Source organism: Populus euphratica, unplaced genomic scaffold (genome assembly GCF_000495115.2).
Source record: "Populus euphratica unplaced genomic scaffold, PopEup_1.0 scaffold65.1, whole genome shotgun sequence".
NCBI lineage: Eukaryota > Viridiplantae > Streptophyta > Magnoliopsida > Malpighiales > Salicaceae > Populus > Populus euphratica.
In genome coordinates, this window is record NW_011499943.1 from 220,771 (window position 1) to 242,004 (window position 21,234).

The 21,234-nt window shown below is 31.9% G+C and overlaps 2 protein-coding genes across 2 annotated transcripts; both read right to left on the reverse strand.

Moving 5' to 3' along the window:
* Positions 1 to 11,254: 11,254 nt before the first annotated feature.
* LOC105137194 (subtilisin-like protease) lies at positions 11,255 to 12,121 on the reverse strand. The gene is made up of 3 exons (XM_011042853.1): positions 11,797 to 12,121; positions 11,628 to 11,699; positions 11,255 to 11,548 (listed from the first exon to the last, which is right to left on the reverse strand). Exons 1-3 carry the CDS (start codon positions 11,959 to 11,961, stop codon positions 11,495 to 11,497), a joined length of 291 nt encoding a protein of 96 aa, XP_011041155.1. The 5' UTR covers positions 11,962 to 12,121; the 3' UTR covers positions 11,255 to 11,494.
* Positions 12,122 to 18,490: 6,369 nt separating this feature from the next.
* On the reverse strand, positions 18,491 to 21,232 carry LOC105137286 (3-hydroxy-3-methylglutaryl-coenzyme A reductase 1; the record flags this gene model as incomplete). Its single annotated transcript, XM_011042986.1, has 4 exons — positions 18,491 to 18,910; positions 19,075 to 19,421; positions 19,857 to 20,038; positions 20,271 to 21,232. Coding segments are annotated over 4 exons (1,734 nt in total), but the record flags the coding sequence as incomplete, so codon positions are not given.
* Between the last annotated feature and the right edge of the window lie 2 nt (positions 21,233 to 21,234).

A 21,234-nucleotide genomic window follows, 5' to 3' on the forward strand; every position in this document is an offset into this window, starting at 1 on the left:
TCAAAAAATTATACAGGCAAAAAGTAAAAAACATATTAAAAAATAAAAAAATAATGATAATTTGATTAGGTGTAAAAAAAAATATTAAGTATAAAAAAAAACACGAAAATTACAGATATATCACTACTACAATACCCATTATAATGAAAAATTCGAGGAAAACGCAATTGTGTCCTTTCTACGGTAAAAGACCATTTCATTTTAATATATGTATAATTATCAGAAGAAAAAATCTAATAATACATAATGAAACTCTTTGCATTGATTAATTAAAATTAGTTCCGTACACCGAACCGGGTTCATGTATAAGAAATAACATAAAGTACATGTCACGTAAATTTATTACATACCTACTTGACTCATGCTCCTAGGTTGTATATTTAAAAAATATATATATATAAATACATAGACTATTTTTATCTAATATTTTACATCAAAAAATTAAAATATATATTAAAAAATTAATATAAATATTTAATCAAACAAGTCAGTAATTATTTATGTAAATAAATAAAATAAATTCATTAACAATAAATAAAAGAAAAACTAAAAAATTAAGAGATGAATATAAATTTATTTATCTTTTGATTTTATTTATTAAAATTAATAAAAATAGAAAACATACGAAGCTGGTTGAATAAAAAATTATATATATATATATATATTGCTTGTATGTGATAAAAAGCATCTTTAAAAATTAAATACAAACAAAATATTTTAAAAAAGACTACAAAATCCACAATACAAGTCATGAGACCATAATAAATTAATAATGAAAAAATTAAAAATAACTATAAAATTTTAAAAAAAATGTAATGTAAAATAATAAAATCATAAAAAAAAATAATAATCATGAACCATATAAATATTTAAAACTTAATATCCATGTCATTATAAAAAAATTACAAAACTTATTTCTCAATCAATCAATCATACAGAAAACTATGACTAGAATAATAAAATTAAAAACCAAAATAGAAAAAAATTAGAGGGTAGAATTTAAAAAACAAAACTTAAACAAAAGAAAATGACCAAACATATAAAGGCTAAATTAAAATAATAAAAAATATATAAATTTTGATTGAATGATAAAATTAAAAACTAATAATATTTTAATTAAAAAATTAAAAAAAACACTAAAAATTAAAAGAATAAATACTAAATTAAAAATAAATAATATATAATAAATTATAATTTAATCACTTAATCAAAAACATAAAAACCTTTTATAAAAGGATAAAGAAACAAAATAAACAATGATTAAAGTTGAAAATTCTAAATAAAAGATGTCAGGCATAAAATTTTTACGGAAAAAAAAATAAAAAAAAATATTTAAAAATATAATAAAAAAACAAGTTTGGTTATCATATCACATCACACATAATTCCTACCCACTAAAACGCTTTTACCAGCATAACAACCACCTTTTTGTATAATTTTTTTTTCAAATGAAACATATTGTGATGCACCCATGAACATGAGAATTTTTTAAAAAAAAAATCGAGAAAGAACACAGATACCTCCAAATTCATGCTTTGATTTTTGTCTTTTATAATGGTAAAAGTGCATTTTTACAGTTGTTTAATAAGTGAAAAACAGAAAAAGTACTCGACTAACAACTCTAATTTTTCTTGATCTAAGGGATAAATAAGTATTTTAACATAAAAGACCAACATATCTCAAAAAATCTTTTAATGTCCCGTGGACATCTGCAAAAGACTAAACTATCCTAAAATAACGTGTTTAGTCTTTTCGATCCAAAAACAAAATAATAATCTCGCTATAATAATATATAATAAACCATGTTTATAGCTGCAATAAAACTCACATACCCTATAATATTAACTAGACAACATGTATAATACTAATATTTTTTTGGTAGTTTTAACTGACAATATTAAAAATAAAATATAAAATATTCTTGTATTTATCTCAATTCTTTAAACCAAATATATTTTTATTTATGAAAAAACACTAATCAAACATAATTGCAGCTATTCTATTAAAAGAAAGAAGAAAAAGAGGTTGCCATTAAAAATACCTCTATAATGGCAAACAAGATGATCTTGCAAAATTATTTTTCAATTGAAAAATAATAATTTTTATATTTTTTTAAAATTTTAATATCTCTGCATTAAAACTTCAAAAAAATATAAAACAATATATGAATTTAAATAATTTTTAAATAAAAAACAATTTAAGAAAACAGGATAAACAACACCATCAAATATACCAAAGTACCGAGAAGTAGCTTGAGAACGTGGTTTCGGGGGGACCATGGAATGAATGCTCGATGGCAAGAGCTTCTCTTGAAAGACACATGGCTGGCTGCTACCTCCATCATCAGATTCAGATTAGATTGATCATCACCATCACGTGCACACAGTAAATCATGGGACCCACCGCACCTTCGAGAAATTTCCTCTCCTACTTGCAGTCTTCTACCACTTACACGTGCAAGCTAAGCAGCAAGGGAAGGGCTAGAAATCATCTTACCAGTCCCTCTACTTTTTGGAGATGGTCTCTCTAGTCCCATCTCATGCTTGTCTTAAACCTTCTTTCTATGTTTTCTGTCCCCCAGAGGGACTAAAATAACAAGATTTATAGTAGAGGGTTAAGAGCTGACCGAATTTACAAGAGTAGGAGAGCCAGCAGTGAGTTTTAACCACAAGGGAAGGCAAAATCCAGACAGCGGTCACGTGCGCTCAACATCAGACCACGTGGGAGTTGTCCGGGCATCGGTACTTGGTTAACCTTACCTAATCAGTTAGACTACATCTACGTGTACATGATCATTTATTACCCATCATGTACCAGCACTAATGACCCCCCATTTACCCTTCTGTTTTTAAACTAATTTTAAAATTATCTTTAAACCATAAGAAAAACATTCCAGTATTTCTTAACTAATACAAAATTAAAAAAAAAAAAATCAAATTATCTCCGACCAAGATTTTATCCCTACCCACGTTTTTCTTCCCTTCTTCTACTATCAATATTTTTATTACAATAATTAATTAACAAAACACAACTACTAATTAATTTGACTGTATCTAATCACAAATTAAGGAGAAAGTGGAAGAGGGAGAGGCCAATTTTAGAGAGGCAGGCAAAAACAAAAGGAAAAGGCAACCCAGAAAGCACGCTCTTGTCCCCAGGAGTCCCCAGCCACACACCCAACTGGATGACCTGACACTTCAAACCAACCTTTTATACATGTCGTCGAACCCAAGGAGCCTGACTCGTTCCACATGTCACCATTCTATTTGCTATTTGAAACCCTACTATTTACTGGTCAAAAAGTTTCTCACAATATTTAATTATTTAGGGTTGCTTCAAATTATTATTATTATTATTATTTTTTATAACGTTATTCGAGTTTTTTTCATGGACTATAGAAAATCTACTTCGATAAAGATGTGATTTTTTTTTTGTTTTTACAAGATTATATACTCCAATAAATTATAAAAACATGGAAAGATTATTTAGATGAAACCAATAAAAATCAATAAAAATAAACAGGACAAGCAAATCCAATCCATATTCAATCTCTAGAATTGAAAATTAAAAGAAGAACCATTGGCTCTACAGGTAAATCTTTATTTGAATCTATTATAAATCATTTCATATAGGAGTTATTTGGTTGGTTTCCTGAATGTTGTTCTTAATAATAATCGTATAAATAAAAGCTGCTATTCAAACTTAAAATAATATACGCCATTGGTAATTTGATTAAACCCGCCAAACGGAATTGTATCTAAATTCCTTCAGGAACCATTAAATTTGATGATAAAATCACCAAATATCCGGGATTATTATGAATAAAAGGAAAGTGGGGGGAGAAGAAAGAAAAGGAAAAGAGCGTGGGGGCTGGCCACTTGCCAGAAAAGTGGCCGGCAACTCCAAAATCCAACAGAAGAGAAGGGTTTTTTGGAGAGATCGTCAGAACCTCTCTCCCTAAAAAAGGAGGCAGTGAAAACAAAAGGAATGATATCTCCACAAAGATGAATCGAAGAGAATTTGTAATTGATTACATCCACCACAGCTAGCTAGCTAGCTTGGCACTATTATTGACATCATGAGTCCCTTTAACTTTTCATTTCTTTCCACATTGATACAAGAGTTGCAGGATTCATTTTTAGTTCCTCTTTGTCTGCAAGGCCGGAGGAAATAAACTCCCAGAAAGGGAGTTTTGACTGGGCTCACGACAGTCAGCTTCCATCTCAAATGTCCAGGGTCGACGGGGTCCGCCAGAACAAGTGGATGGAAGTGGCATGCCATGTTTGAATCTTGCCTGACGTCCGTCCAATTTATGCCGACCCATCACATCCCCGTTTCCTGTCATGAAAATACCTTTCCCACTTGCTTCATCTATAGGTCCCAACAATGGAGACCAATGCAATTTTCCATTCTTCATCACCGTCTCTCTGCAACCACTTGCACCAGCACCCTCTATATGTTCAATTCACACAGATAAGCCCAGAAGAAAAAACTTTGACCTTATTGATACATTCTAATTCTACCACTTTACGTTACTTTTGCCTTCATGGATGAGCTTGACTTTTTCGTTTTTCGGCCACAATTCAATCCTCAATAATACAGTCAGCGACAGCACATCCACGATATAATCAGGCTTCTTTCGTATACTGTTTTTCAAAACTTTGATTTTTTTATTTAAATTTAAATCTATATTATTTTTAGTGTTTTTTATTATTTTGATATGCTAATATTAAAAATTAAAAAAATATATTTAAAAAGTAATTGTAGCATATAATATAGAGGGTATAGCGAAAATATTTAAAGTTTCAAAATCATTATCTTTAAGATATTAATTATCCCCATTATATTTAGTGCATGGTTAAAGTAATATACTTTGATGATAAAACAATACCTTAAACTTGTAAATAACAATTTTTATAAGTTTATTAATAAGTTTTGTTTTGTTTTTTATAAATATAAATAAAGAATTTGTAGAGAAAATTTAGAAAGAAAGAAGATTTTTTCTAATTAATTCATATCAACATCAAACTAGTATTTATAAAGAAAATAATACCTTTTTATATCAAGATGTCTATAGAGTTTAAAGATATGTACTTTCAAATCAATATATCTATAAAGTTTTAAAAGCAACTTTTCATTGAAATTATTTAAACAACTTGATATGAGTTGTCATACATAATGATTAGATTTATTAATTCTAAAATTTAATTAATTAACTTAAATTAATTAATTCTAATTCTAATTTCAATAATAATTTATGTTACATAATGCCAAATGCTATTACACACACATGAATTTGTGTATTTTTTTTGTTGATGAGACTAATAAAGGTTGTGATGGATTCCTATAATAACTTCTGTGTTTATATACAATGCATTTTTTCTACTTGTGTGTTCTGCTTGTCTCATAACAATGAAGAATATGAAAAAACCTCTTGATGAGAGGAATATTTAGTTGCTAGGCAAATATGAATAGATTAACCCAATGGAAGACTAAGTTTGGTGGAACTAGACCGCCATATAAGGGCTGAAATTTTTAATGAGAAATTGACTCGTGACAATGGCTTTCCCTCCAAATCTTTCTTCCAACATCCAAATTTATTGTTTTGATATTTCTCACATTATAAGATACTGCAAATCATCTCTTACCTTTCTAACATGGTATAAAGTTAGTTTTTGACTACCTAATATACAAGCTATATTTTAACAATAATCTCTCCCACTTTATAGAATGTATCTTTAGATTTAAATCTTTTTTTAGTGCAAGCATTTCAAAATTCTAAAGAAATCATGATGACAAAGAAACTTAAATCAAGATTTCATTAAATAAAATCAAAAATAATAAATGCATGATCTAATTAATTCAAAATAAAAGTTCATCATTATTTTAACATTAATATGGTATTGTGCTCCTTCTTGAATTCATGAATATTTACAAAATTTTCCAAACTTTTGTTAAAACGACACCACTTTATATGTTCATGTAGGTAAAATTTCCTTTTTACATTGAGATTTCATTAATATTATTAATCACTCTCCCTCCCATTTATTTGAAATACTAATTTTGTGAATCTTGATTTCATACACAAATTAGCATAACTCACTCTTACTAATAATTTGTTCCGATGAAACTCCTAACTAGTAAATGTGCAAGTAAAAGTTAGGTTTTTATTATCAATAAGTTTAATTAAATGCTCTTATTCTCGTATCAAATCTCTTAAGAGACCTTTAATAAAAGAATTTGCTAGATTTACAATATTTGACATGCATAATAATAACTATCATGTCATAAATTAATTGTTTTATATATTTATGTCTCAAGCTGATATGTCTAGATTTTTCATTATAAATTAATTAAATGGTTTTAGTGATAGTTGCTTGACTATCATAGTACTGCAAGGAGATATATAACATCGTTTGTGACCACAACTTAATATTTAATAATATATTTTTTAACCATTTTGCCTTTTCGTTTTTTTATCAAATCTTTTCTTTAATATCAAAATCTATTTATTTAGTGTTTTTCACATTATAAAATACAGCAAAACCTCTTATCTTTCTAATATAAAATAAAATTCTTTTTAATTATGTAATATTGAAGCTATATTTTAACCATATAGCATGCATTCCATGGATAGCACGAGTTAATTAATTTATTTCTTTTAATGTATACTTTGCCATTCAAACAGCAAATCCAAGAGACAGATGACAAGTATTGTACTGAACCTTAAAAAAAACCACTAAACTCCCTTCCATTGATGGCCGCATGCATGTGAGGTTGACTACTTTATTTTATTAATTCATCAAAATATATTTCTAAACACACACGCACATATGTATAGTTATCGATGCAGTTCATAGCCAATCAAGTTCAGTGCATTAAACTAATTTCCATCTCAATCATAAAAATACATAATCTGTAAATAAAAAAACAGACATTTGAATTCCGAACAGATGGATTAAAAATAATGTGTGCGAATCCCTTGACGTGGGAATCACTCGACTATCTTTAAATAAGCATCTTATTTTAAAATACTACATTAATAGCCTGCTTCCTTCATTAATAGGTTTGGTGATTAGTGGCTCAACAAATCGAAGCCCTCGTACCATGATTTTTTTTCCTCTTTCAAGTTGAGACCACATCGGGCTTGCTATGGTATACTCTTTTTTTTTTTTTTTAAATGGTGTTTAATTATTGTCTTGAAATAGAAAGAAGGAAGAGACGAGGATGGAAAAGGCTCGTCTTTTACAATTAAATTTATCTCTTTATATCTCTTCTTTCTATCCTTTCAATCAATCAAGTTTTAGTTTTTCCCGTCGTGACTCTAACCAAATATAGATAAGAAAACTGCTATTTGTGAGGCCAAGCTAGGAGGATATGAGTACAACTTTGAATACTTGAGAGCAACTTTGGAAGGATATATTATGCTGATAATTTGTCACAATGATGCAGTGTTCCAACATGAGATCATGGCTATGATCATAATGCAACCTTAAAAAACATGGTAATAATATGATCAACTAGTTTTCTCTTTTCCTTGTCATTTATGGTTTCACTAAGATGCTTGCTTGCCACTAAAATTCAGTGCAAAAGTTCAAAATGAAACAAAATACTAACATGGTAGTTTATATCATGTCAATTGTCAACAAGTGAAGTGTCCCGGACTTAAAGTTATCATGCTTGATTTTATGTTTTAAAAATATTTTTAAATAAATTAATTTTTTTTTATTTTAAATTAATTTTATACGTTGATATCAAAAATAATTTTTTTAAAATTTTTTTTTAAATATATTTTTAAATAAAAAATATTTTAAAAATTAACTGTAACTACATTCCAAGCAATAAAACCAAAATAATGAAACCGATAGGTGAAAATAATTAAAGGGGGATTAAGCTTGACAAAAGCCTAACAGCACTATCAAATAATTTAATCATATAGTATTAAAAAGCATGTGCAAGTTGCTGATGGCTTTATAATTTTTAAATCATAGTAGTGTGTAGGGGTGCACACCGACCCCATCTAGCCCTCTAATTCCTATTTGGGATCATTTTCGATCCAATCCCCCGGACAAAATCCCTTCATTTCTGATGGCAGGGGCCCCAAAGTTTTACTCCCCAGTGACTAACTCGTCATTGGTTCACCCTCGGGAAACCCTGCCATCGTTGGTTCAATGAGGAGCTCTGCTAGGAGCCAAGTTTTTCATGCCAAGTACAGATTCTCCAACGCATGTTACGAACCCAGTAGCTGTTATCCAGTAGTAGGGTTTGTCTAGTGATTACAATAGCAGTCGGTATCATGAGATTAGGAGACCAAGCAGGGGAGACGTACCGCTTCAAAGTTCGAGTATTCGATCGATAGACCATTACAAAGTCAAGTGAGCAAGTAAATGTCCAAATCTTTGTTGTTGCGTAGTGACAGAATTCTTTGAAAGCGGGGCCTTCAAGTTGCCCGCAAGTGACACGTAGACATGCTGACGAGGACAGGGTTCACGTGACCGAGCTCCACCTGGCTGATTTAGCAATGACTGGCGCAATTGTCTACCATCAAGCTGATCATCACGTGACCCTGTCCTCTTGGACATCTAGGGGTCTCCTCACCTGTGCCTTGAACTTGATCCCAGCTCCAGATACGACGACCCGGTCGATGCTACTTTTGGGTCCACAACCTTTGGGCTCTTTTGCTTTCAAAACCCATTGGAGTTAGAATTTCCCTTGGTTTCGAGCGGTGAGAAGCGTGTACTATTTAGTTTGCTAGTTTCGAGCAAAAAAGTGCAAAAAAAGCTGGAACAAAGCATTCGATTCAGGTTCAAAGTGAAAACCAGGCCGGCAGAGCACGTAGTTTGCATACATGCCTATCTTTCAGAGCAACTTTTAGTTATTGTATCGTAACAGAAGAGACAAAATAGGACAAATGGGAATCCCCTCTCTGTTTTACGTTGAAAAGTCTCGTCACCTCAATTTAACACGACACATTATATCCCAGGGCGGTTAATATTCACAAGGCATTGATTTAGATGACAGCACACCGTTTGTAGGTGTGATGTCTGTGAAGGTGGCACATCTTGTCGCGGTCCCCTTCCTGAACCTATCTGTGAGCTCAGCTAGCAAAGCCCACGGCAATAGGACAGGTTTCACACCCCCTAGAGTTGGGTGGGTGCATGTGGCTTGTATGGAATTCCAGTTCTTACAGAATTACCATGTAAAAGTAACCATGCTCAGCATGGAATGAAGTGCTAATATACCGTATCATCTCAATTGTATGAAGTTGTCCACGATTGAAATAAGGTTTGAGGTTTGGCTCGGATAAGAGGATGAAAATAATAAATGAGAGCTCAGAGGGCATTAAAGAGTCAGTCTTGTATTCGATCCAATCTGTCATAAGCAGCAGCTCAGGATATGAAACCCCCTAGCAAGTTGAACGTAATCAAACCATCTACTACCATGGATCGACCCTCTGTTTCTCTCTGTAAACCTTTCTCCCTCTTCTTTTTTCTTTTTTTTTCTTCCAGCCATTGGCCCAATGTTACCCATCTCCGGTCCAGACCTTTCGGTTTTTACTTGTTTCTGTTTTTTGGAGCTCGCTTTTACCTATTCACAAGACCGTTTATTTGTCATGGAGTAGACCAAACCTGCTTGTTTTAGATTTTACAGGAGCAACATCAGCTTAAAAAAACATCTGATTGAGGTTCTGAAAGAAAACAAGAATGGCAGTGTCCGAGTTTAAACATTTCATACATGACACTACCAATATCAAGACTGACACCACCATTTGCACAAGCTCTATATGGAGTCGTGCCTGGCCCATAACCTTAAAGACCGACAACAGGTTAACGAGCCGATATACTCGTAACCTGCACAACCGAAATTTCAAAACATAGGAGATGATTGTTTCATTTGTGCTTGTTCCTAGTTGAAGGCTAGCTTGCGCTGTCTTCAAAAGATTATTGAAAAGAAAAGTGACTTCCACAGCACCTCAGAGGATTGGGTTAGGTAAACAGTTGCACATTTCAGTTAGGGAAAATAAAGCATATACCTACAATAGATGAATAGAGATGCGACTAGAGATACATTCATTATAGACTAGTGTTGCATGTAACACCAATTTGACAGCATACTTCTCCATCTCCATCTCCCTCTGCTCTACATTCTAACCTGTCCTTCAATCGTAGTGAAGGAAAAACTGCCTGCTAGAAATTCACTGCATGACATGGTTTTCATCCATTTTATATGGCCTCTGAATGTACAGTTCCAAACCACAACGATGCACAAGCTTCCTCCTTATGGCCCTCTTTATGGCACATCAACACCATTTTGACTTCATTTTTTTTCCTCCTCCAAGCATAAACCATACTTGCGGCAACATCCTCAATAACCTTCTCTAGTTTTCAGCAACCTTGCCACTAGACCGTGAAGCTATCCTAACTCTCATGTCTACTAAAAATCAACCAAAATCTCAAGTCAACCTGAAGCTTAAAGGCTAATGCATGCTCATCAGCTTAGATCACGAGACAATTATTTAAACATTGTGTGGTATTGCGGGTTCTGGTGCTTCTCAAAATATATTTGGGTTGAAAAAGTAACCATCGAAGCTTTTTTTTTTTTTTTTGAGCTTTTTGATGGTTCAGATAAAAGGATGTCAAAACCATAAAAAAAACTCTTAAAAAACTAATGCTTTTTAGAACGAAAAGCACTTTCAAGCAGATTACTACAAAGGCAGCCAAGAATGGGTCACCACTTACGCTACAAGCAGTAGCTAGAACCACATTTCTGGTTAAAAATGGCAACATAAAAGGAATTTGTTAGCGCACAAAATCTTAGAAGTCATGTCCACATGGAATGCACAGCATATGGGAAGTTCGTAGCCTCCAACAAGACGCATGTCTCATTAAGCACGGTAGATAAAGATGTCATGGGGATCAAAATAGTTCATAGCCTCGATTTGGATTCAAGAGATAGCTCTACGTTATATAACTACAGGAACATTGGACCTAAAGCTCATCCAAGCACAATCTTCTAGAGTAACTTGACCAATGCTAGACAAAGGTCAAATCAACCCCATCATTTATAACTAATTTCCAGCATTAAATATTTCTCTCCCAACTTTATTTCAGTAGCAGGACAAACTGTCAAACTAAAACAAACTAAACTAAACCCATTCAAGTTTCAGTGCTTCTTGTCTTGACATCACACTACATGATGCAATCCTTCAATGAAACCGGATGAATCACATAACATCTTATCCAAATCATTTACAGTCTGAAAAAATAACCTATATGGGGGAGAAAGAAATTCGAGTATATTACAATTTAATTGGAAATTTCACAATGCTAACATAATAGACATAATAATTATTTAGGTTCTCAACAAACAAACTTAAGTTTCCATTTCTTATTGCAACTTGCAGGGGAAAAAAAATAAGATTTACTATTAATAAAACAGTAACTAAACAAAATCTAACTTACAAGCAATATAAGCATGCGATTTTTATAGCAAATTATTCCTCTGATTTGTTTGTTCTATTCTTCTTTCCGTATATCAATCCAGTTTCCTGCACGCAATTCACCCAATTCCAATCCATGATTCAATCATAGTAAATAAAAATAAAAATAAAAGATTACAAGAAAGACCTGTGGATCAGGAATTGGTTTCCGCTTCTCAATGTAACGATAAGGATCAGAACTGGCAAGTGCTGCCCTTTCCTGCCGAGTCAAGTCAATCCAATAGTAAAAGTGAAATCAATCGAGTAATATTAGTAGTATTGAATTTTGTGAGATGAAAAGAGGTAGCGAAGCAAACCTCTTGTTGTCGCTTAAGATCTTGTGATGGCTTAATCCATAGATAGTAAGCTAAAGTTCCTGCAACGATCCACGACGCTACATTACTTCCTCCTCTCAGCCCTCCCAATGAATTCCCTATAAACGACCTTACATTCCCCACTGCTCTTCTCCACCCGCTCGACATTTATTTTCCTTTCAATTTAGGGTTTTTGTTTCTTACTGCTTTCTAATTCAACTGTTTTAGGATTTATAGAAATGCTGAGCTGATCTAATCTAATCAAGTACCGCCCAATACCCGCCCACGGATAGTTGCGGTAAAGTAAACACGAATGACTTTCACCGCCGGCCAGATTCTTTGCAGCGAGGTCGTCATCCGAGCGACGGAGGGCCACTTTTTACTTTCTCTCTTTTTTTGAATTAAAAAAAAACAAATTATTTGGTAAGAATTTCTTTTTCATAAATTTCAATTTCAAGGTGCTTTCAAAATAATCATTGTGCTTTGATGACCTCGCATACAGTCAGAGTTTAAGATAGTTTTCAACCAATTAAAGCTTAAGGTAAAATTTCATTTTTTAGAAGCTACATAGATGAATATTTTTCAATCTTACTTGGATATATAGTTAAATAAAACGGTTGGTTGGCTCAAAATTGTAATAAACAAACAGTTAAAGATATTGTTTATTCTCATAGATGTTTTCTATATATATATATATATATAAAGTTCGAGATTAAAATAAATATACAAAGGGAGCAATTACCTCGTAAGAATCATCATCCTGGTGATATCCATGGTAATGAGTCCTGGCCTAGTCATAATCTTATCCAAAACCTATGTTGAGAGTTGTACATATTAATTTAATCAATTAATATGATACATAATATAATATTGTTTTAATTTTTTAATATTATTTTTTAAAATTTAATTAGAGTTTTGACCGGCGGAGTTTGTATTATTATTTTAACATTTATATTTTATTTTTATTTTTTTCTATCAAATTTTATTTTCAAAATAACAAGTTTTATAATTTTTTTTGTTTGTTTCTTTTTCTTTAAATTTAATACTTTTTTATTTTATAAATATTAAAAGAACATTAAATTAAAAAAGAATCAATTTTTCAAGGTCTTTAAGCTATCCTTCCTTCATTTTATACTTTAAATGATTATCCTTTTAGATACAAGAAAGGCGATCCAATCACTGAGAGGGTAGTATCTTAATCAAGATAATATAATTTTTTATATATATATAGTTTAAAAATTAGGTATCACATCCAGATGAATCGGTATATTTCTTTGAATGCAATCTTTAAAATCCCAATACTCTTTATTGTAAGGAAAAAGATAAAAAAAATTAATGTAAGGAAATCCACATTTAAATTGTTTGTGGCTGTGTATCGAATGGCGTGTTCGTTCTCGCCGTGAAGGCGGCAATATTCAAGTTGAATCGTCCCCCTGAAATATGAAAAGATAGAGAAGAGGGTGTTAACTTATTTTTCCTGCAAATTTCAAATTCCTTATCCTCAATGAAATCTATGTGATTGGATGACTTTCTTCCTGGCGCTCAACTTGATCCCACAATCATAATCTGATATTGCGGTTATTGTTATGATTGTAATTATAGTTATTATTTTAAAAAAAATATTTTATAAAAAATATTTTTAATTAAGATTGATTTAGAAAAATATATATTTGGTTAAAATTATGGTTGAAATTGAGGTTCAATAAAAAATAATTTAATGTATTTGACAAAAAAAATATTTTTCAAATTGAAGTTATAAAATAATTAAAAAAAAATTAATTTAAATATTGTAAATTTAACTACTATTATTACATCATAAAATAAATAATATTGATATCAAATATTTTTTTATTATTTCATTAAACTATATGCAATGTTATTACATACAAAATCTATCCAACAATGACTATATTTTTCATGGTTTCTTAAGCACGCAACAACAAAAACTAAATTTTTTATTACGTCATCAAGCGATAACTTTCTAATTTTAAAAAAATACAATTAAAATTAAAAAATTTTTAACTAGATCGAACCCGACAAGAACATAATTGAAATTGTGATCAAATTTCATAAATGTTACGTCATCATATGATATCCCTCTAATTTATGTATTAAATAATATTAAATATTAGTTTTTCAAGTAAAACTCAATTTTTTTTAAAAAAAATTATAATTTCATTACGTATAAAATTTATTCGACAAGAACTACAGTTTTTATGATTTTTTAAGTGTGTAATAAAATTTGGTAAAATATTATAAGGAATAAAATTAAGATTACAGTATAATTAAATTTAATTCATCTTAAACTACTTTTTTTAACAAACAAAAAAAATATTGTTTATATTGACGTGAATTGTGCGAGTAAAATCAATTAATTACACTGGTTTTTTAAAATTAAAAAAAAAATTGTTCATTTTAGTAAATAGTGCAATAATTAAGTCATGCTTCACTGTTGATTACGCAAACGAGAAGCAGCAAACATTTATTAACATGATTACCAAACAATGTTGCTTCTCCGAAACAAACAGTTCCATGTGGGTCCTACCATTGAAAGCACTTTTATTTTGATTACCAAGCATTTATTAACGTGGCTGCAGGTGAACCTCACCCGCAGCCACATTACTCGATGAGCACTTTGTTCATGGACTGAAAAGCAAGTCCATTAAGCAACCACAAAATATCTCTCAGCATTAACAACAATTGCCTGTGCGTGTGCTTATTTTTGTCACCATAGGACAGTGTTGTTGTCCCATGGAGATATAGTTTGTTCTCGTTGTTCCAAGGAAGTTTTAGGATTTCTGTCCAAGCCCCTCCACCCCCCCCTAAAAAAAACAAAGCAAAAAAAAATGGAAAAAAAGACTATGTTCTAGAGCAAGAAATGAAAGCATCTTAATTCAACGCAATTCATAGACAACAATATATGGTTATTATAATTCCATTGAAATTGGACACCAATCAAACAAAGAAAAACGTAAAAAGATGTCCTTCAAAATGACAATTTGAAGGCGACTTGACATCAACCTTGAACAAGATTCACTGCAAGATTTTATAGTTTTACCAAAAAAAATATTTTATCTGCATGTAATTAAAAGTTCGCTAGTAATTTATTTATTGACATCCTCACCAATGAAATACTTTCTTGGACTGTTCTTTCATCGATAATACCACTATCCGTCGCTATATCGGTCACCAAGATATAATGGCAACATAAAAAAATATTTGTCAATGGTTTTATAAAAAAAAAAATGCGCGTAAAAAGAAAAATTTCCCACTTGAAACATACCGACGAATTTTTCTTGTCGATGAATGTTTGAAATATCGATCAAAAATATCCTTCTGTACATTCATCAGTCATTATGGCAGGTACTATAAAATATTAATGGATTAAGTTTGTCGGCAAAGTTGTCGGTGAGTATGGAATATAGACCGAATATATCTATCTGTAAATTCAACAGTGAATATATCTATTGTCAAATATGATTTCGTAAACTAGTCTGACAGTAAACAAAGCGCGTCACCGTACCCAACTGTTGTTTTGAATCTCTCAGTGATTCCATCAACATTTTCTTCCGTGATTCAGTCACATCACCATACGGAGCTAACATTTTGAATCACTTAGTGATTCTGTCAATAAAAAATACCCGCAATAACCTCTACATCAGTGTACCGTTCTTTTTTTATATTCTTAACATTTCATTTGTAATTCCGTCGGTAGCTATCGACTGAATTTGTCCACTGGTAGCTATCGACCGGTAATTCTGTTGGTATTAAGCTAATTTCTGGTAGTGATTTAATTACATTAATCATCAATCATTAAAGCCATTAAAATAACATAAAAACAAATTATTAACTTATACTTTTCAGAATAAATAATAATTTAAAAGGTATTTCAAAGAAAGAGACATATTAAACTCGGTGTCAGCGCCATTTTATATAAAAAATAATATTCAAGTATTAAAATGAATTTAAAAAAATAAAATTGTTCATGATAAATATATAACAATGCTAATAAAGACTAAGCCAACATAGAATATATTATCAAACCTGTGGCCCAGATTATGGACTCGAACAACCTGATAAGAACACATAGAAGATCATAAAGCCTTTTGTTTTTTTTTAAAAAAAGAATGTGTGAACTTTTTAAACCAATAATAAGAGTCATTAGACTTGAAGCGCTCAATATAAAAAAAAAACTATGAAATTTAATTTCTAATAAATTAAATATCAGATAATGGAATTGAAAAAAAAAACTTCAATCATACAAAATGATTGAAAAAAATAACAAATGAAAAAAATAAAGATAAAAATTATGATTACTATTATTATTATCATTATTTTTATTTTTATTACTACTATTATTAATATTGTTATTATCATTATTTTTATTTTTATTACTATTAAAATCAATATCATCATTATTGTTTACCACTAGGAGCTGCCGCACATGCCACCTAGGACATTGGCTCCCATGTGCTTGCATGTAATGTGAATATGTTAATTAAAAATTATTATTTTAATATTAAATTACAGAATTATTCTTAATCAAACCAACAATTAAAAAAATAAAAGATCCTAATACCTTTAATTGCTATGAATTAGATCTTTTGATCTAAGGGTAAATGCATAATTATACTATGTATTAAAAAATAAAAATATCTAAATACACCTACACACCCGAAACAATTGAAATTTTTTACATTTAAAAGTATTTTGATTATTTTAATGTTCATTAAAATGATGAATATATATATATATATAAACATCATGAAACAAATCAATAATGAATGAAAAAATAAAAATAAAAATAAAAATAAAATAATGATCGAAAAGATTCCAAAACACTCTCGGTTGAAAGTCAATCAATATTTTAGCCAAGAGCATGGACGTCACTCCACTATTCATTATGGGTGTGTTTAGTATTGCGGTTACTGTTGTGGTTGTGGTTTTAAAAAAGTTATTTAAAAAAGTTATTTTTATAAAAAGTACTTTTAGTTGAAGTTGGTTTGAAAAAATATATGTTTGGTTAAAACCATGGTTGAAATTGAGGTTAAACAAGAAGTAGTTTAATGTGTTTGGTCAAAAAAATACCTTTCAAATCGAGGTTATAAAATAATTAGTATATATATATATTAATGATTTTCAATTTAAATATTATAGATTTAACTACTATTATTACATCATGAAATAAATAATATTAATATCAAATATTTTTTATTATTCCATTAAACTATATGTAATATCATTACATATGAAATTCATTTAATAAGGACTATATTTTTCATGGTTTTTTAAGCGCGCAACAACAAAAACTGAATTTTTTAATTTATATAGTGTTATTAAATAATAAAGATTGTAATATCTTTATTATTGGAATTGCGATCAAATTCCACAAATGTTACGTCATCATGCGATATCTTTCTAATTTATGTAGTGTTATTAAATAATATTAAATATTATTTTTTCGAGTAAAACACAATTTTTTAAAAGAAATTTACAATTTTATTATGTACAAAAGTCATTCAACAAGAACTACAGTTTTCAAGATTTTTTGAGCGTGTAATAAAATTAAATAAAATATTATCAAGAATAAAATTAAGATTACAGTACAAGTAAATTTAATTTATCTTAAACTAATTTTTTTTTAAAAAAATATTGCTCACTGGTTTTTTAAAAGAAAACTGAACATTGCGATATTAAAACATGGCTTCACTGTGTCTAATGATACTGTTTGACACTGTGTTTCAAAAGTATTTTTGAAAAAAAATGATTTTTTTTTTGCTTTAAATTAATATATTTTTGATGTTTTCAAATCATTTTCATGTGTTGATTTCAAATATAATTTTTAAAAAATAAAAAAATATTATTGGCATACTTTTCTAAATGAAAAGCATTTTAAAAACAACCACCACGCTCTCAAACATGATACCCATGAGAAGCAGTAAAATGCTGCTTCTCCAATCCTACAATCCAACAACTGAGCAGCAAAAAATGATGTGGATCCTATGAAGCAAAACTGATTTTGCTTAGGTTACCAAATATTAAAATGTATGATCCTATCCGCATAAACATTATCAAGCAGCGCCTAATGTAATGAATAGTAAGGTGTGTGTATGAGTACAGGGAAATCACATGCCCTTCTAGTATAATCGTTACGTGTACAAACCATAATTCGTGACAAAAGGTCCACAAAATGCAACTCTCGAACTTAACTACAAGCCCCGCGGGAACTAGAATGGTTTTCGAGTTTAATATTATCAAAGGTCTCCCCCTCTCGGGTAATAAAATGGCAATAACGAAAGCCATCAAAAAAGACAAGTCTCTCTGGTCCCCAACTCCAAACGCAATACATCCTCAACATCCAAGAAAAGAATAGAGAGGAAATGGTTTTTAAGCATTTGCAACAGAGCATATACCAAATATTGGGGTGGGGAGTAGCTTTCGCCTCTTCGTCATCAGAAGATCCTGCCATGCTTGTACCGTGTGAGAGAGAGCACAGAGCACGATCATCCATCTTCCCGTCCCTCTCGCCCGCCCACCTCCGGTAGTGATTGCAATTGTAATAAATATTGATTCTCAAAGTTATTTTTTCTTGTAAATTTATTACGAAAATATATTTTTTATTTTTAAAAATTAATTTTTAATATTAACACCTACAAAAACATTAAAAAAAATCAATTTGAAAATAAAACCGATCCCCCAACAAAAACAAACACACTTTAAACAATAGCAGCTTTACAACTGTGCGATCTAATCAAATCTCACATGGGTACCGACAGCATTGGATTCCCCCCCCCCCAATCCACAATCTTCCATCTTTCAGGCTGTTTCTCTTTTATTTCCCTTTCAATTTCATTGCTGGACCACTCCCTTCTCTCTAAGATGCAACTGTGGATAAATCCTTGCTGGATCTGTTGTATTTCATGTGACTCTTGACAAGTTGCCCTTGTGCAATGGCAGCCATTAGAGAGAGCTCCCCAGCTAAAACTGAACCAGCGACTATGTTGGCCAAGAGTACTGAGTTGGAGCCAGCTGACTCTCTGCTCGCACCCTTTACACCAAGTAAGTTCAGGCAAGCAGACTGAGATGCAAGTTGAGTTCCACCCCCAACTGTACCCACCTGATAGAAATACAAATCCTGTCAGCTTAAAGCACCAATTACCAAATAAAAGACTCCAATAATGAAGGATCATAATTGTTCGAATAATTCAATAAACTCAATTCTAATAGTTTAAATCATTACATAAAGAAATCCACTTGTTTAAAGACTAATAGTTTAAGTACCTCAATGCTAGGCATAGTCACAGAGATGTGAAGATCCTTTCCATCATTGACAGCTTCCATCATGGTAATGCAGTTAGAACTCTCAACATTCTGTGCAGGATCCTGGCCAGTGGCTATGAAGATAGCAGAGACAATATTGCTGGCATGGGCATTAAATCCACCAAGAGCACCAGCAATAGCAGAACCAGCAAGATTCTTGAGCATGTTGAGCTCCACAAGGGAAGCTACACTTGTTTTCAACACCTTCTTTATTATCTCTTCCTTGATAATTGCCTCGCAAACAACAGATTTTCCACGTCCACCAATCCAGTTTACAGCCGCAGGTTTCTTGTCCGAACAATAATTACCTAGCCAATTGTGAAACATATAAACTCCATGAACTTGTATGGACACCAAAAAGCCACTTAAACCTTAAATGAAGAGGGTAAAAGAAAATAATGACTCGGCCCAGAAATGAAAAAAAGAGGTAAAAGGAGATCCTATCCCAACTTTTTCAAAAGATGACTGCAAACTAGACAGATGTTCGCACTCAAAACAACAATACTGGGATCCAGAACAATAATTTTGGGACAGCAAAATTATGACTCACATATGTCCAGTAAAAGCAAAAGCTAAAACAAAAGGTCACCAAGCAATACTCTTATACTCTTAACAAAAAATATCAAAAATAGCTGACCAATGTCAACACCAGAGAGTATATGAAGATAAACTGCTAGAAAAAGGCAACTTCACCGACTAATGAAGTCTTTACGTGTGTAGTTAAGAAGAGACGAGGAAATCACCAGAGATGCCAATAACTTCCATGTCAGGGAAATCAGCCTGAAGGAAATCAAGCACATTCTGAACCCCTTTGGAGACCATGTTCATCCCCATTGCATCCCCAGTACTGCATTTAAATCTGATATAAAGATTCTTTCCAGCCATAGCGCATTGAATTCCTTGAAGCCTCCCAAACCTACTTGACCTGCAAACATCGTTAAAAAGGAGGTGGTTGTCAAAAATGGAAATTCAACTTTTCTTTTCCTTCCATTACAATCTACATAACTCAAGTTTCCCTTTATCTTCTTGTTAAATAAACAAAGCAACTACATAGAATATCCGAAAATCCTAACCACCATAGATACTGGTAGACATCCATCAACGTCAAAAATATCTAAAACACAGACAACTTAAAAGAGAATCCAATGAAAACTGACCTGTTAAAAACAATGGACAGAGTATCAAAATTATCAGGATCCTCCAAGAACAACTTCAATTCCGAGGCTCGTTTCGCCGTCTCGAATCTAACAACAGGAGCTCTAGTCATTCCATCCGCGTACAATACACTGCTAGCCCCACCTGAAGCGTAAATCGCCTTACACCCTCTGTTCGTACTCGCCACCAAACAACCCTCCGTCGTCGCCATTGGGACCATATACTCCATCCCGTTTAGCGACAAAGGGCCGGCAATCCCCACCGGGATCTGTACGTATCCCACCGGCATTTCGCAGCACTGTCCTAAAATCGAGTCATAATCAAATCCTTCAATAGGTAAACCCTCTAAGGATCTCCCTGTCGTCCTCTGTAACGCCTCCCGTCGAATCACAACCGCTCGTTTACAATCACCGAGCTTTGTTTCAAGCGAATAGGAAGGTAGTGTTCCTTCTGTGACAGACTTTACGATTTCTTCATCTTCTACGGAGGCTAAAGGTGTAATTATTGTCTCAGGATTGGGTAGTTTGGGAATGGGATCGATACTTGCGGCAGGAGGGAAAGTAACAGGGCGTTGATCTTTGTTGATGAGGAAATTAGGATTATCGGAACCTTCTAACTCCCACGCGTCATGCGAAGAGCGCGTGATGAATGATTGAACGAAATCGATTCCAAAAAAACCTAAAAGGTAAATAAAGGAAGCCGTTAGGGAAATAATGGCGGCGATTTCGGGGAAAGTAACGACATGGAGTGGCGTAGAGTTACGGATCTTGTCACGCCAACGGTAGAGGAGGTAGTAGGCTACGGAGAAGAAAAGCGTGAAAAAAATGGCGTTTGTTAGGTAAAGAGGGAGGGGCAGCGCGTCTGATGCTTTCGGTGGCGGTGGTGGAGAGATGTTGTCGATGGAAGGAGGAAGTCGCTTCTGATGGAGATGGTGGCCACCACCATCTTGAGAGGAGGGTGAGCGTC

Coding starts and splice junctions, on each gene's coding strand:
- LOC105137194 (XM_011042853.1), bottom strand. CDS start 11,961: ATGTCGAGCGGGTGGAGAAGAGCAGTGGGGAATGTAAGGTCGTTTATA. Junction 11,700..11,796: donor ATCTTAAGCGACAACAAGAG/GTTTGCTTCGCT, acceptor TTGACTCGGCAG/GAAAGGGCAGCACTTGCCAG. Junction 11,549..11,627: donor AACCAATTCCTGATCCACAG/GTCTTTCTTGTA, acceptor AATTGCGTGCAG/GAAACTGGATTGATATACGG.